The sequence below is a fragment of the Primulina tabacum genome, chromosome 18 (genome assembly GCF_025594145.1).
Source record: "Primulina tabacum isolate GXHZ01 chromosome 18, ASM2559414v2, whole genome shotgun sequence".
Lineage (NCBI taxonomy): Eukaryota > Viridiplantae > Streptophyta > Magnoliopsida > Lamiales > Gesneriaceae > Primulina > Primulina tabacum.
The window spans coordinates 25,393,913-25,410,795 of record NC_134567.1 but is presented as its reverse complement, the minus strand read 5'-3'; the positions used below and the strand labels follow the sequence as shown (position 1 = coordinate 25,410,795).

The 16,883-nt window shown below is 35.2% G+C and overlaps 1 protein-coding gene and 1 long non-coding RNA gene across 2 annotated transcripts; one reads left to right on the top strand and one right to left on the bottom strand.

Annotated features, from left to right (window-relative positions):
• Nucleotides 1-361: 361 nt before the first annotated feature.
• LOC142533461 (myb family transcription factor PHL8) lies at nt 362-12,876 on the bottom strand. Its single transcript, XM_075640230.1, has 7 exons — nt 12,506-12,876; nt 11,893-12,281; nt 11,692-11,768; nt 1,532-1,589; nt 1,363-1,438; nt 1,192-1,261; nt 362-1,030 (listed from the first exon to the last, which is right to left on the bottom strand). The coding sequence occupies exons 2-7, from the start codon at nt 12,023-12,025 to the stop codon at nt 470-472; spliced, it is 975 nt and encodes a 324-aa protein (XP_075496345.1). The 5' UTR covers nt 12,026-12,281; nt 12,506-12,876; the 3' UTR covers nt 362-469.
• LOC142533462 (uncharacterized) lies at nt 12,226-13,153 on the top strand. Its single transcript, XR_012816760.1, has 2 exons — nt 12,226-12,358; nt 12,466-13,153. It is a non-coding gene; the product is annotated as an uncharacterized LOC142533462 (long non-coding RNA).
• Nucleotides 13,154-16,883: the final 3,730 nt, after the last annotated feature.

The following is a 16,883-nucleotide window of genomic DNA, read 5'->3' as shown; positions in this document are numbered from 1 at the left end:
GCAGCAGCCCCTCAAATTTTTTTTTAAAAAATGGTTGGAAGGTATAAATAATTATATTATTTTCAATTCTCTCTCGATTTTTTTTAATAACTCGTGCCATTAAATATATATTTAAAACCGATATTTATAATCCGGCTTTTAATGCAGGAGTCGTCATTTGGTATCCCAATCGATTTAAATAAGATACATAGAACATACATCAACCTTTTAATAATTATACTTACTTTTTAATTTATGTTCGGATTGATTGGTTTGATACGATTGATTTCAAATATATGAATTTCAAATTTTTTGTCTTGTTTAAATAAATAAAGTTCAAATGCATTTCAAATATGATTTTTATATCTAGTTACGTAATTTCAGATATATATATATATATCTATCTCCAAGAACATACATACATACACGGAGAATTATATGCTTCGGATCATATCTAACCAGTTATTTGTTGCAACACACAAGCTAATTATTATTCATTAAAGAGTTCACCCCCCTTGCAGTTCAAGTCTATGGCTTCTTGGCTGGAATCGAAATTATCCAAAGATTTGCAATTTAAATCGATCAATAGATCATGCTCATTATTGTTGGTTCTGCTCCTTTTCTTGCTGCGACATTCATCTGTTGATCCGCCCTTGTCCGTTGGATACATTTCCATTAGCGAAAGCTCGACAGAACTTCTCTTCCCTTCGTTAGTTTTTTCACCTTCAACCTCACAATGAGTTTCTTCCATCCTGTCCCAGCTCTCAGAAGATGTTACCGAGCTTTCGAGCGATGATCTGTTATGTCCGAATGGTTTTCTGGAAGCGTTTCTTGGACTATTCAAGCCTTTGCTTTGTGTCAAAAATGAGATCGAGGAACTTTGACAACCGGAATACTCCACCATTGAAACTAGTTCCGAAAGTTGAGCTTTCGCGTGCTCCACTTCAATGGAACAAGAACTGTATCCTGTAAGCGCTTCTTGAGCCCTTTTTAGGACCGTTTGTAGGTACTTTCCTTGCGCTTCGATTCTTAGCTGCAAATGTCTTTGCACCTAAAATATTTTTAGATACGATCAATTTTATCAAGTGGGATGAAGCTTGAATCGGTTTATTAGTAGATATGATACATAGACTGTTCTAACAACTTGTGCATGAGTCGTTTTCGCCCATCGTGACAGAGGCCGAGAAATTGTTACTTAGCAAACCTTTTTACCTCAATTTGTTCATGTAGTTTCCTCTGCACCTCCATTTGCATTTGTAAAGTCTCAGCTATCTGTAAATTTCTGATTAAACACAAGTACACAACCCTTATTTAAACATTCACTCTTTGTATGTTTCCTCCTCAAAACATTAAAAATCTTAGACTTTATTCAAAACTTATTACTCATTAATATGCTGATGTGCACCGTCACAAATCATGCCTGTGATCAAATCATCATTTCTCTGAGTTTCATGATGATCTGAATTCAAAACAAGATACAAATCACAATCCGTTAATTTTTTTAAAATTGTATGATACACTTCACATATATATATAACGCAATGTTGCATACTTTCTTGTTCGATTTGGCAGCAATTCTGTAACTGCTGACTTCTTCCGAGCCTATATTTCTGCAGCTCAATGCAACAACTCATTCAAGAACCTTTATCAAAACAAATCGGGAAAGACTGCGGCATGGAAAGACAATAACTGAAAGGAATTTTATTCCTTGATATATTTTCCTTTTTTATCTTTAATATTTTGCCTTTCTAGACATGATGATAATCTCGAAATTGATGATATGATCTTGTATAAATTCAATATGTTATATAAGACTATATTTGATATGACTCTTAATATCTTTAAGATATGATATCACAATATCTTTAAGATATTATCCTTGTTTTAAAAAGAGTTTGTTTCCTAATGAAATTGGTTTTTCTATGTTAAATAGGACTCAAAGGAGAAGAAACAAAAAAGAGGTGAACGATATAGAGCATAAAACTTTCGGAGAGACAGAGATGCATTTGTACGAAGAAAATATTTTCTGATTGAAGCAATCTCGCGTCGTTGATAAAGTGTTGCTGTGAAGTGCTGACTACATCTGAAAACAACACCTAATCACTGTTTTGATTAGTGCGCTGATTTTTGAAGACTTTTTCACTTCTCAGTTGATGCATTCTATGTATTTTGGTTATACGGTTTGTTAGAGGTTATGATGAAATTTGTTACTCGCCTTAATAAGAGAGTTGTTTTATTCTTTCACTAGTATTGGTTTTTGTAAACTTACAAGTTTTTCTAGTGAATTATTTTGCCCTGAGGCACCGCACAAGTATTTTATACTTGTGCATAATTTATCACTCGTATCTCGTATTGTTATCATTCAAGTTGCGTGTTAGTGTGTCAAACTATAATTTTCGCTGCATGTTGTCGTGGGTGTTACAACATCTACGCACAACACCTACATTCTGATACACACAACACTCACCCTCGTCACATTCACTCTGTGGAAACGGAACTTTCAATTGGTATCAGAGCCTCCACTTGACGCTACTAAGTGAGATCCTGTTTTGTTTTGTTTTCCAGGTGGAAAAGGATCATGGAAGCATCAACAAACACTGTTTTTAGACCTCCCGTATTGGATGGATCAAACTATGCATTATGGAAAGTAAAGATGAGGGTTTTTATTAAATCAATTGAAGGAAGAGCTTGGCAGCGTGTACTTGATGGTTGGAGTCCACCAAAGATTGAGGATGCTGATGGAGACACTCGGCTCAAACCTGAAAGTACATGGACAATCGATGAAGTGCAAACGTCAAATTTTAATTCCAAGGCTCTCAATGCTATATTCTCGTCTGTTGACAAGGATGTTTAATTTAATCATCAATTGTGTTTGTGCCAAAGAAGCTTGGGATATACTTCAGAAACATTGTGAAGGATCCGAGAGTGTGCGTAAAACTAGGCTAAGGATGGTGACATCAAAATTTGAAAGCCTGAGAATGGAGGACAAGGAGTCTATTCTTGAGTATGATAGCCGGTTGAGACAACTTTCTAATGAAGCTCACAGTCTTGGAGATCCCATGTCCAATGAAAGATTGGTGAACAAAGTTTTAAGATCTCTACCTGAGAAATTTAATGTCAAAGTTTGTGCAATTGAAGAATCTAAAGACACTTCAACAATCAACCTGGATGAATTAATGAGTTCTCTCAGAACTTTTGATATGAATCTTGATTTACAAAAGAAGGATAAAGGGAAGACAATAGCCCTTGAAGTTTCAACTGACTCTTATGATGAAATCATTCAAATATCTAAAGAAGTGAATGAATCTGATTTAGGTGAAGATTCTATCTCTCTAATTACTAAAAAATTCGGTGATTACTTGAAGAAAATGAGAGAGAAGAAGAAAATTGGACAAAAATCTGTGTTACCCAATATCACCACTTCTGCAAAAGCTCAAAAATTTACTCCTATAAAAGGACAATTTCGACCAAAAACTGAATTGCAAATCCAATCAAATGTCAGAAATTTGGACTCAGTACAATGTAGAGAGTGTTCTGGATTTGGACACTATGCCAATGAGTGTGCCAATCGACTTCGGAGAAACAAAGGCATGGCTGTCACTTTGAGTGATGAAGAGTCTGATGATGATCAAGGATCAAATGAATCTGAAAATCACACATCGTTGTCTGCTGTGATCAAGGAGAAGCGTTCAATGCAAATCAATCCTTTGGGTGTTGCCACAGGTGTTGCAATACCTGGTCGCAACATCTCTTCAAATTCAGTGTGTCTTAATTCTACAACCCTTGGTGAATCAAGTCAGTCTGAAAACCAAGAAGGAGATGATGATGAAGTCACTCTGGAAAGTGTGCAGACAATGTATGAAGAATTGTATGAAGACTGGATCAAAAGAAATAAAGTGAATGCAATTCTCTCCAAAGAGAACACTGAGCTGAAGGCACAAGTATCACGACTTGAAGTAATCTTAAGTAAGAAAGATCTGGAATTATGCAAAGTCAAGGAAGAGCTTGGAGAAGCAACTCAAATTCTTGCGAAGCTTAATTCAAGTTCATCCAAACTTGATTCACTCTTGATGATTGGAAAGAATGACAAAGCTGGACTTGGTTATACGAGTCACCAATTTGAAATAGGAGAGTCTTCCAACACTGAAAGAAAACCAACTGTCTTTTTCAAAGGAAGTGCTGAAATCTCGAATGCTACATACACTGAAAAAGGTGTTTCATCAAAGAGGCAAATATCTACAAAGAAGTCCAAGTCCAGAAAACGCCACTTTATCTGCCACTATTGCTTTAGACCTGGTCATATCAAACCCTACTGTTTTAAACTGAGAGATGACTACAAAAGATGGGAATCTGAACAGGTGTTGCCACAGGTGTTGTACAACATCCGGCGTAACACTGCCAATAGAAAACCATCGGTAAAAAGGGTTTGGGTGCCAAAGGCTAATATTCAATGTTCTGTTATTTATACTTCGTTAAAAACTAACATTGCAGGAATATGGTACTTTGACAGTGGCTGTTCACGCCACATGACAGGTTCTAAAGACTATTTGACTGACTATGCTGAACTAAGGAATGGTCATGTGACATATGGTGGAGGTGCTAAAGGAAGAATAGCTGGCAAAGGGACCTTGAATGTTGATGGACTGCCTAGTCTACACAATGTGCTTTATGTCGAAGGACTTAACTCAAACTTAATAAGCATAAGTCAACTTTGTGATGATGGTTTACATGTTAAGTTTGATAAAGACAATTGTGAAGTTTTTGATAATACTGATACATGTATTTTGACAGGTACAAGGTCGGCTGACAATTGTTATCAACTTGGAGAGGACCCTGTGTGCAATCATTCAAAAGTGAGTGAACTAAACTCGTGGCATCAAAAATTGGGTCATGCAAACTTCAAGACATTAAAGAACCTTGGTAAATACGATGCTGTGAGAGGTATGCCTAATTTATCCTCTGGAATTCCTTTTGTTTGTGGTGCATGTCAAAAGGGTAAGCAAACACGTGTTCCCTATCAAGTGTTGCAACACTTTGGGACAACTCGGTGTCTTGAACTCTTGCACATGGATCTTATGGGTCCAATGAAAGTGGAAAGCCTTGGAGGTAAGAAGTATTTATGTGTGTGTGTGGATGATTTCTCTCGCTTTACATGGGTAAGTTTTCTTAGAGAAAAATCCGACACATTTGCTGTTTTTAAGAAATTACATGCTAAGATTACTAATCTACATGATTTGAGGGTTGGTAAGATAAGGACCGATCATGGTAAAGAATTTGAAAACTCACACTTTATATCATTCTGTGAAAAGAGAGGGATAACTCATGAATTTTCGGCCCCTAAGACTCCTCAACAAAATGGAATAGCCGAAAGGAAGAATAGGACACTGCAAGAAATGGCTAGGGTCATGTTGAGTTCAAAGAATATTTCAAAACGATTTTGGGCCGAAGCCTTAAACACATCATGTCATATTTCAAACCGTGTGTACTTAAGGAGTGGTTCTACTATGACATCCTATGAAATCATCATGTGAAAGAGGCCAAACCTGAAGTACTTTCATGTTTTTGGGTGTGTATGTTATGTTTTGAATGACCGAGACCATCTTGCAAAGTTTGACTCTAAAAGTGACAAGTGTTTATTTCTTGGTTATTCATCCAATAGTCGTGCATATCGCGTGTATAATCTCAGAACAAGAACGACTATGGAATCTATTAACGTTGTTTTTGACGATCTTGCAGATCTAACGGGAAAAAAACAATCGAGGACGATATTGATGGGCTACTGAACATAAGTGAGACACTGCCTAACACAGATGTTACACCCGGTGTTGTAACACCTGAGACAACACCTGCACTGGCAGAATCAAATGATGAACCAGGAGAATATACTGAAAATGATGATGTTGTAACCAATGAAGGGATTGATATTCCCAGTAAGATTCAGAAAAATCATCCATCATCTCATATCATTGGAGAAGCATTTGGAGGAATGCAAACTAGAAGGAAAGAAGGAGAAGGTAGATTATCGGAAAATGATGGGTCTAGTATGCATGACTTCCGTATGCTCTCAAGTAAGCCATTCTTGTTTGGTTTCGCTCATTGAACCCAAAAATATAAATGAAGCCTTAAAAGATGAATTTTGGGTTGATGCGATGCATGAGGAACTTGAACAATTTGTTAGGATTGATGTGTGGGATTTGGTTCCCAGACCTGATAATGTGAATGTTATTGGAACCAAATGGATTTTTAAAACCAAACTGATGAATCTGGGATTGTTGTGAGAAATAAAGCTAGGTTAGTTGCTCAAGGGTATACTCAAATTGAAGGAATTGATTTTAATGAGACATTTGCCCCTGTTGCCCGGATTGAGTCAGTCCGACTTTTACTTGCTATCGCTTGTCACATGGACATAAAACTATATCAAATGGATGTGAAAAGTGCCTTTTTGAACGGCATTTTGAATGAAGAAGCTTATGTAAGCCAACCTAAAGGGTTCGAAGATCCAAACCACCCGAACCATGTCTACAAGTTGAAGAAGGCACTTTATGGACTTAAACAAGCTCCACGAGCATGGTATGGTAGGCTTACTGAATATCTGCTTGACTTAGGCTTCAAACGAGGTGAGGTTGATAAAACCCTTTTTATTCAAAAATCGAAGCATGATATTCTTGTGTGTCAAATTTATGTGGATGACATCATTTTTGGTGCTTCTTCTCAAAAGCATGTTGATGAATTTGTTAAATGCATGTCTACCACATTTGAAATGAGCATGGTAGGAGAATTAAGTTTCTTTCTTGGATTGCAAATTAAACAAATGCATGATGGTATCTTTCTGTGTCAATCCAAGTATGCCAAGAATTTGGTGAAGAAATTTTCTACCGAGAACACTAAACACATGAAAACACCAATGGGGTCGACTGAAAAATTGTCCAAAGACGATGTTGCTGCAGGTGTTGTCAACACCCAGTATCGCAGAATCATAGGCATTCTTCTTTACTCAAGTGCAAGTCGTCCCGACATCATGTTTAGTGTATGTTTGTGCGCCAGGTACCAGGCTGATCCTAAAGTCACTCATTTAAAAGTTGTCAAAAGAATTTTGAGATATATAGCCGGGACAGTTAACTTAGGTTTGTGGTACACCAAAGAAACAAACACAAATCTAGTGGGGTTTAGTGATGCTGACTGGGCTGGAAATCTAGATGATATGAAGAGTACCACTGGAGGATGTTTTTATCTAGGTAACAATTTGGTGCCATGGTATAGTAAAAAGCAAAATTGTGTATCTCTGTCCACTGCTGAATCTGAATATGTTGCAGCTGCTAGCTGTTGTTCACAACTTTTGTGGATGAATCAAATGATTAAAGACTATGGTTTCAACAGTGACACCTTAATTGTATACTATGACAATTCAAGTGCAATTGATATTTCAAAAAATCCAGTACAACACTCTCGAACGAAACACATAGACATTAGACATCATTTTATTCGAGATTTGGTTGATAAGGGTACAATTCGAATGGAATTTGTTAGAACTGAGAACCAACTGGCTGATATTTTTACAAAACCATTGGATTTTGAGAGATTTTCCAATCTTAGGAAGTCTCTCAGCTTGTGTGCACAATGATCACTCACGGATGTTGTCCTCGGTGTTACAACACCTGTGGACAACACTCAGCATGCATGTGCATTTTATTTTTAGGATGCTAGACATATTGCATACATCCTGTTTTGTGTGAAGCCTGTACAAGTGAAGGTTACTGAATGGTGTGCTCTCAGTTGTGAATCAAACTTTCTATCAAAATTTTCTAAAGTATGGAGTGTGCTGAATCTAAGTCATTAAGCTGTGAGGATGTTCGTGTACCACATGATCTTGTCCAAAGTAGAAAATGACTTAGAAAATTCTTGAGCAATAAGGTGAAAAATAGAAAAGAAAAAAAAAATTGTTGTTTAGAAGAAAATGGAAAAAGCTACCTAGAGGAGTCCAATGAAGACCGTTCTTCTAGTGTGGGAGCTACCACTTCTAATTCAAAATACAGATGGAAAAAGCTACCTAGAGGAGTACTATGAAGATCGTTCTTCTAGAGTGGGAGCTACCATGTCTGAATTAAAAATGTTCAAGAAAGTTTGAGTCCAACTTGTGAGTATTGCCAAGAGGTGTTGCCAACACCTAAGTACAGACTGATCACAGTTTGATCACATGCGTGTGCATTTCATTTTTGATCATACTTTAGGCATAAATTTAAGTCATTCATACTGCTGTTATGTGAATTCATCATGACCAGTGGGCTATCAGTTTTTAATTCATGAAATACGAAGAAAACCCTAACCGACTTAATTTTGAAATTTCTTGATTTCTAACTGTTTGTGGGGTTAATTCGACGTGGTGTTTTATCCTGCCTGATTTCTTGAAATAATGATGGCACTGTTTCAGAAAGTTACCGTTGGGTGAGAGTAAAAATTGAGTTGAAAATGTTCTGAAGTTGCGGCTCAACAGAATGTTACCGTTGGAGAGTTGTGCTTAAATAATTAGGAATGGACGAAGAATAACTTTACTGTTTAGTAGTTTCCCTCACATTCTAAAATTTCTCCTTCCCTCACTATTCATTGTTTTTGCTTAAAATATCTCTGTTCTTCGCGATTTTCTGTGTCCTTCGAACCGATCTACTTCTTTTGTTCTTGATTTCGCAGATGGCTGGCTTCGATCCTCACGACATTAGGAGTGAAGTGGCTGCGAGCATGGGTGGAAAATCACCTGACACAACACCCACAGCCGAAACCAATGTTGAGGGGATGGAAATTGTGGGCGTGTCAGAAGAACCAACTCCACTGGAAATGATCGCTCCTGGTGAACCTGGGAACGAGATCAATGTCGAGAATCCACCGGACTTTGAAGTCTTGAATAAAGCTTTTCCCACTGCTCTTTGCACCGAAGGTCAAAGAGACAAGCAGGGTTCGATCCTGACTTTGTTCCAACCAAGAAACCACGGGCATCTACCTCCTCAAATCTTCTGGACCCTGATTTCTCATCTGGGGACGACTCCAATGATGATGATTTTGAGTTGGTGGCTCGCCCCAAACCAACTGTTGCTGCAAAAGAACCTGGTTCTACTTCTGGTATTCAAAAACAAAACCCCATCACAGATACTCAAAATGTTGCAGAAGAAAGAGTTCCTGATGAGCCTTTAGAAGATGAACAATCTCTGGCCGAGTTTCTCGCTCACCTTAAGGAAGAAAAGGCTGCCAAGAAACAAATTTCTAAGGATGATGAACCTGATTCAGAAATGATGAAGGAGTTTGAGCAAAACCGACCTGGAGCTTCTTCCTCTTCATCGTCTGTATCTGACTTTGAATCTGAGGAACAGGGTGATGCTGAATCTGAGGATATTGGCTCTGAAGCTAGTGAGTCTTCTGATGATGTTGCTGCTACTGCTGCCGGTGTTGAGGTGGATGTTGACAACACCGAGCGCCACATTGACTCGGCTGACTATGATTTAAGTAAGTCTTTTTCCCCCAAATTTTATTCTGAGGATGCCTTGGCATTATGGCCGCTGTTTGTTCAGAGAGAGCTGATTGAGGAGAAAAATATTGATGTTAATGCATATGGGAAATACAATTTGATTGAGTTTCTCAAGAACCGAAGGTTGCTATCCACAGTCACTACTGTTATGCCCTACTGTCGCCGTGTAGTGTTAGAATTCTACTGCAATCTCCTGGGCAGTGTTGGAGATGAGGAATCGGTGAAGTATGGGAGAGTGTTTGTTCGTGATCGTATCTACAAGTTCTCACCTTCTATGATCAATGCATTCTACAACACTCAGGATATTGAGGAAGTTGAAGAGGATCTGGACATAAATGCTGTAACCTCTGTGCTCATTGGAGGCCTGATCAAAGTATTCCCTGATTATCCCAAGAAGTTGAGTGCTGCTAATCTCACTTCTTTTTTCTCCGTGCTGCACAAGACATCAATCTGGAATTGGACACCGTCAACCAATTCTACTACTGTGACTAGATCTCAGGCCCTGGTGTTGTTTGCTATTGGTACTGAAAGGGCCTTTAACTTTGGAAATCTGGTGTTCAGGACATCATTGCAATATGCTGAAGGAGACTTCAAGAAAACAAAGCTGCCATACCCTTCACTGATTTATGGAATCTTGGAATCTCAAGGTTTCATTAAGGATATTGATGAGATCATTGCCCTGTCAAAGATCCTCTGAAGATTTCTCCTGCTTATTTCAAAGGCAACAGAAAGATCGATCTGCCTTGGCTGCATTCAAATGTTGCTCCGGATGTTGGCAACACTGATGATACAACATCTGAACATGTGCCTGAGACAGCTGAACATCCACCTACAGATGTTCCTCCTACTGGTTATGTCACACTGTCTATCTCCTACATTCAAGCTCAGATTGCCTATAGTCGACAACAGATTGAAAATGCCAAGAAAACCATTGAACATTATGAAAATCAAGTGGCTGACTATGAGCTTCTGCTGGGTGAAAGTGTCCATTCTGGACAAAAAGGGGGAGTAGATACAGATATAGCTAGAACCAGTGGAGCAAAAATGGCTGATGATGATGGCAGTAATGAAGGATAATGAGATTTTGAGTTTTTTTCTCTCTTGATGGTTTTAGTATTTTAGTTGTCCGTTTATTCTCTCTGATCTTTGTCCCTCCTGATTAATGAACTATTTCGGTGTTATGATCTGAATGTTGCAACATCTAACATACAACACCTGAGTGAACTATATTTTTCATCAGGGGAAGGCTTAACGGTAGAATTCAGGGGGAGTCAACTAAAGTTGGCTGAGTCACTGATTTGCTAACTCAGGGGGAGATGAGATGTACAACCATTTTTGGGTTGTTTTGTCCGGAAAGGCAAAAAGAGGGAAATTGAAAGGAATTTTATTCCTTGATATATTTTCCTTTTTTATCTTTAATATTTTGTCTTTCTAGACATGAGGATAATCTCGAAATTGATGATATGATCTCGTATAAATTCAATATGTGATATAAGACTATATTTGATATGACTCTTAATATCTTTAAGATATGATATCACAATATCTTTAAGATACTATCCTTGTTTTAAAAAGAGTTTGTTTCCTAATGAAATTGGTTTTTCTATGTTAAATAGGACTCAAAGGAGAAGAAACAAAAAAGAGGTGGACGATATAGAGCATAAAACTTTCGGAGAGACAGAGATGCATTTGTACGAAGAAAATATTTTCTGATTGAAGCAATCTCGCGTCGTTGATAAAGTGTTGCTGTGAAGTGCTGACTACATCTGAAGACAACACCTAATCACTGTTTTGATTAGTGCGCTGATTTTTGAAGACTTTTTCACTTCTCAGTTGATGCATCCTATGTATTTTGGTTATACGGTTTGTTAGAGGTTTATGATGAAATTTGTTACTCGCCTTAATAAGGGAGTTGTTTTATTCTTTCACTAGTATTGATTTTTGTAAACTTACAAGTTTTTCTAGTGAATTTTTTTGCCCTGAGGCACCGCACAAGTATTTTATACTTGTGCATAATTTATCTCTCGTATCTCGTATTAGTGTCATTCCAGTTGTGTGTTAATGTGTTAAACTATAATTTTCACTGCATGTTGTCGTGGGTGTTACAACACCTTACGCACAACACCTACATTCTGATATACACAACACTCACCCTCGTCACATTCACCCTGTGGAAACGGAACTTTCAATAACATTACCTGCAAATGGCTCTTGAGGTGATACAAAGTGAGTCCATGAATTCCCATCACCCTCATCAAAGATTTTGGTGTAGCCTCTGCATTTCAAAGTATAATTATATCTTTAATATCTAAGTATGTGGTATATATCGGTTATACACAGTGGAAAATAGGGATATTATATGTTTAATCCTGAGCAGTAGAAGAAGCTATATACTCAACTCTCTGCACCACCAAGCTCGTTGACAGCATCGATGAACCGTTGATGCAATTCTTGAGTCCATTTCAATCTCGGTTTCGCGTCACTTGATAGAACCAAGTTCATTTCTTTAGGTTGATCCTTTTGAAGAGGCATGTCTGTTTATTTCGAAAGAATAAGGTTTTGTTGAGTTTGATCATAGGTATAAGGATGTTTGTTTTTCTTGTTTTATGAGAGATTTTTTGCCTCTCACCTTATAAGGAAACACGAGTGGGCCTATGTTTGGGGAAGAATATAAGCTGTTGCCCTTCATTTATCCCATTTTCCCATTTCATATCAAACTTTATTTTTTCTGTTTACAACTCCCTTTTTTTTTCTATCTTCATTTGACTTGAAAGGGTGGAGAGATTCTCTGATGGAGCAAAAAATAAATAAGCAAGACACATCAAATTTGAGTCTGAAAAGGAGAGAAAAGAGGAAAAGTGCAAGGTTGGTTTGTATTCATATGTTTTCCCACCTATATATGTTATTTTTTTGTTCGTGGGCGATATCGGAAATTTCATAAAATTCGTGTTTTTGAAAAAATTTGAACACAGAACACATCTTTGAGCTTCGATTTGTTGTCGTTGGATTTACCGGATGAATCAGTGCGAGCTATGCAGTTCCCTCCAATTTTGGGTGCAACTTTTCCATAAACCTTGAGAAGTTTTGATGGGAAAAGATGAAGATGATGCTTTAATTGATGTTTCTTTTTAAAGATTGAAAGGGATAACCAATTTAATTATTTTTCATTTTCTAACTTTCCATTATTTATTTTCTTGAATTTCTTTACTGATTAAAGGGGTTGGCCTATTGTTTTTGTTTCTTTAGGGATAAGGGAATCAAAGAATCTAGCATTGGATTTTAGGACAAGCAAGTATTTATGTTTATCACGAAGTTCCTTTTAGAAAAAGATAAGTTCTGATAATATAGTACTATTATTGACCCTATAATACATTGAAATCATCATTCTGACAAACCTCTTCTGATTCAAAACAAAATGGAAACTGTGATGAGGCTACTGTCGAAACCGAGCTCACGGCGATAGGTGACTATGGTAAATCAAGTAAAAAAAAAAAAACCTCATATTTTGTGTTTTATCTTCGTCTTTTTACGATTTTTGTCGTCTTATTTTATCAAACTTCAATCTTAATCTATAAACTGTTTTGTTTTTATTTTAGTCGTTCCTTCTATTCACAAATGGTGAACAAATGTGAATAAAAACCAGTTAGTTACATCATGGAAGTCATGTGAAAAGACCCATCTTTTTCCCTTTGCTTAAAGTCCAAGAATGGCATGGATTCTTGAACATATATACGAATACATAGCCTATGATTCGTATATCTACTATGCACACTTATTTGAGCATCAATGAAGTGACACTCATCTATTGGATGCGACGAAAAATATTAGGTGAATTCTACATTATCAGCGCTCACATAAGTATGCACGATGAGTATGCAGCATATCAAAACTAATATATATAAATATATATATTATTTTACACATCAAATTGATAAAATGAGATTCAAGGCATTGACCAAGTCTTGTGATCTAATAAAATATATTGTCCTTTTACATGGAGTCCTGTGGACAAGAATGCATATTATTACATTATTAAATGTTCTTTAATTAACTCTAGATTATAATCCCCAATACCGAAAGCAATGATCAAAAGAGGCGTGGTTAGCTGCATATATAGCTACCCTTTTCTCCCACAAACGCAAAGGAATCCATGGAATAAATGTAATAAATGCAATGAAAAATGACTTTAAAGCCCTCGAATTTATATATCTATTAATATCATTAAGAATACGGGTGATAAAAGACAAATTTGGCATCCTAGTCTGTATTTTTTTCCTTTTCACTTTATTATTTCAAATTGCGTAATGACCCTTCATTAATTTTTGAAATTGTATTTTATTATTTTGAATTGTATTTTATTATTTTGAATTGTATTATGACCCTTCATTAATTTTTAAAATTATAATTTCATCCCTAACTGAATAAAAAAGTACAACCTAAGTTTTTTTTTTTTTTTTTGGAAAATTAAAGTAGAAATGTTAAAAACAAAACAAAAGGAGTCACAATGGCAAACAAACGAATCAAGAAAGGGATAAAATTTAAAAAAAAATGAAAAACAAAAGAGGGTCACAATGGCGAAAAACAAATCCAAAAAGCCATTAAAATCATATCATTTTTGCCCAGATTTTCTTGGGTTTCGGGCAAAGAAGTTCGATCGTTTGGAATCAAAATCCAATGATTGATCATCTCCAAAGCATTTGCCATCTCAGTGCCATACATTTACTTTCACTACCACAAATTTGATAACAAATCTTTAACATTGTCTACACTAGCTAGCTAGCAAATGATGAATCTTCTACAAAAAAATTGGCGAAATCTATGCGTATATTTAGGGGTCGACGCGAGCTATGCTTTTATACAGTTTATGATTATATGTATAATATTGTGTTTATATGATATTTTTCTTGATTGAGAAAGACAATGTTTGCTTCTAGTTCAAAAAAGGAATAGAATTATTAGTGAAATGCATGATATATGTGGCCCAAAAGTTTGAAAAAAATATGAAGAAAAGAGAGGAGTAAATGAAGTGGCTTTCCCTTTAACCAGCTGGTGTACTCGAAGCTCCTTTCTTGCTTCAATATATTCCATAACAAGTAAAGGAGATTCTAGGATGATGCAGAACAGAACAACACCTCACGATTTTCCCTCTTTTCATAATTCAAATCTCCCTTCCACGTTACATTCGAGAAAATTTACCAGTTTTGCAAATTATAAAATAACTTTATTTAATATATTATTGAAATAAAAACATTTACATATATATTAGATATTGGATTTTATCAAAAGCAATGAAAGAGGATGAGAAGAATAAGGGCCTCAGGAATCAAGACAAGTTGAACAAAAGGAACTTGTCGACATCCCACCGAAGAATAATTTTATTTTTTTTATAAAAGAATTTTTTAAAAAAAAATTAATAACTCGTGATTTTAATAAATTGCCATCTTTATGCAAACATTGCGTCACCTGTGGGCTCTTGCCATGCACCTATTTGGACATTTCCTTGGTATATATGAACATGACTTTCTTGAGATTGTGATTAATTCGAATGCAATGTACATGTCAGAACACATATATTAAAGAGATTAGCTGGTGAAATTCTTGAAAATGATTGGAAATTCTCACTTATGATGCTTGTTTTCAAACAATATATTGTTTACAACGGAACAATTTATCATTGTCTTGTTTTAGTCACTTGGTTAAGTTTTGATCGCGAATAGAATTACAATTAGATGTGTGAAAATTCTAGTTTTCGTTACGTATGTTTTTCATTTTGTTAGGTAATTTTGTCATCGAGGTTGTCGAAGTTGTGTCGCATCAACATCACTTCGAATGCATGTCAAGAAAAGGTCAAAAATTGCTTAACAAATTTAGACAAAGATAATTGATTCAGATTACAAACTAGATTATCAATACGGAAAGAAAACAATATATACATGATCAAAATTGCAATGTTCTCAATAAAAGATTTATGAAAATAAAAGAAAATTGTTCGTTATACATAACCAAATAAAAATTTAAGATATCCATGGAACTCATCCTTAATTCAATATTCGGACGTAACTTGAAATATCGAGTTAAAATAGATATTATTTCATGCCAAATTATTTTTATTTCACTTGTTTCGCATCAGTACTCTTGAATGTGAAACGAAACTAGCTAGAGTTAAGGGAATACAACAACAAATTTTATATATATATATATATATATATATATATATATATATATATATATATAATTTTGGTTGATATTCCTATGCCTAAAATATAAAGTTATATCGTAAGAGAAAATCACATTAGTGCATAGAAAAATATGCTTTCACAATATATTTTGTATAATTTCGTGTCAAACATTTTTCTTAATTTTTAATCTGTTTCCATCAAATAATTTCGGTATCGATTTCACACCGGACGACATAATTATTTCATTTCATTTAACTTTTTGCATATTCTAAAAAGTACTGATCTTTTATTTATGTTATATTTTATAGCAATACGCAATACTTTAATTAAAATATTTAACTTCAAATATTATTTACGTAAATATATATGATTAAACTAGTGGGCAACCATGCTTTTAACATAGGAAGAGAGAAAAAAAATTTCTTCACAGTTATATTATTTAAAAAAAAAATCATAGAAAATATTGATACCTCTCCTCATCTAGGAATATAAGTTCCATCTTGTGAAAATGTAATGTAAAATTCAATTTAATACAATAATTAGCATGCATATTAATCAGATACAATATAAATATATAATATACAACGAACACTTTAATTTGCAAATACAAATAGGGAAAACCATATTTTTACTATTCTATATTTGTCTTTTTGTTATTTTGATTATCTAATTTATCAAATTTCAGTCATAATCTTCTATTTTTATTTTTTTCATAATTTTAGTCATTTTTCGCGTAGCGCTGACATATTTAGTATCATATCATATCTGTATTCCATGAAAAAAATACCAAAATTGTAAGGCAGATGATAAAAATAACCCAAAAAAAATTTAAAAAATACACGATTTAAACTCAATTTTGACAAAATAACATGCAAAAATCACAAAGAGATACATGCAGAGAAAAAAAAGAGAACAATTTTCCCATAAAATTTAGATGTTATAAATTTGTTCTGTATCGGAAGAAAAGATTGGAAAAAATTTATCTAAAAGAGTCCAATGAAGACTGTGCTTTTAGTGTGAGATTTACCTCTTCTGAATTTAATACATAAGTCAAAATAGAAGAAATTGGAAAAAGCTACCCAGAGAAGTTTTAAAGAAGACCGTTCTTCTAGTGTGGAGCTACCACTTCTATGATCAGAAAGTTGATAAGCCTCTAGTGATCCTATGGCCAAATTTGTGCAAGATGTGCATTGTTATTCTATGGCCGATGC

What these genes read in the sequence shown, in the direction of transcription:
- LOC142533461 (XM_075640230.1), bottom strand. Translation starts at nt 12,025, where the DNA reads ATGCCTCTTCAAAAGGATCAACCTAAAGAAATGAACTTGGTTCTATCA. An exon ending in CTGCCAAATCGAACAAGAAA is followed by an intron (nt 1,439 to 1,531) that starts GTATGCAACATT and finishes TTTTGAATTCAG; the next exon opens with ATCATCATGAAACTCAGAGA. An exon ending in GCACATCAGCATATTAATGA is followed by an intron (nt 1,262 to 1,362) that starts GTAATAAGTTTT and finishes GTGTTTAATCAG; the next exon opens with AAATTTACAGATAGCTGAGA.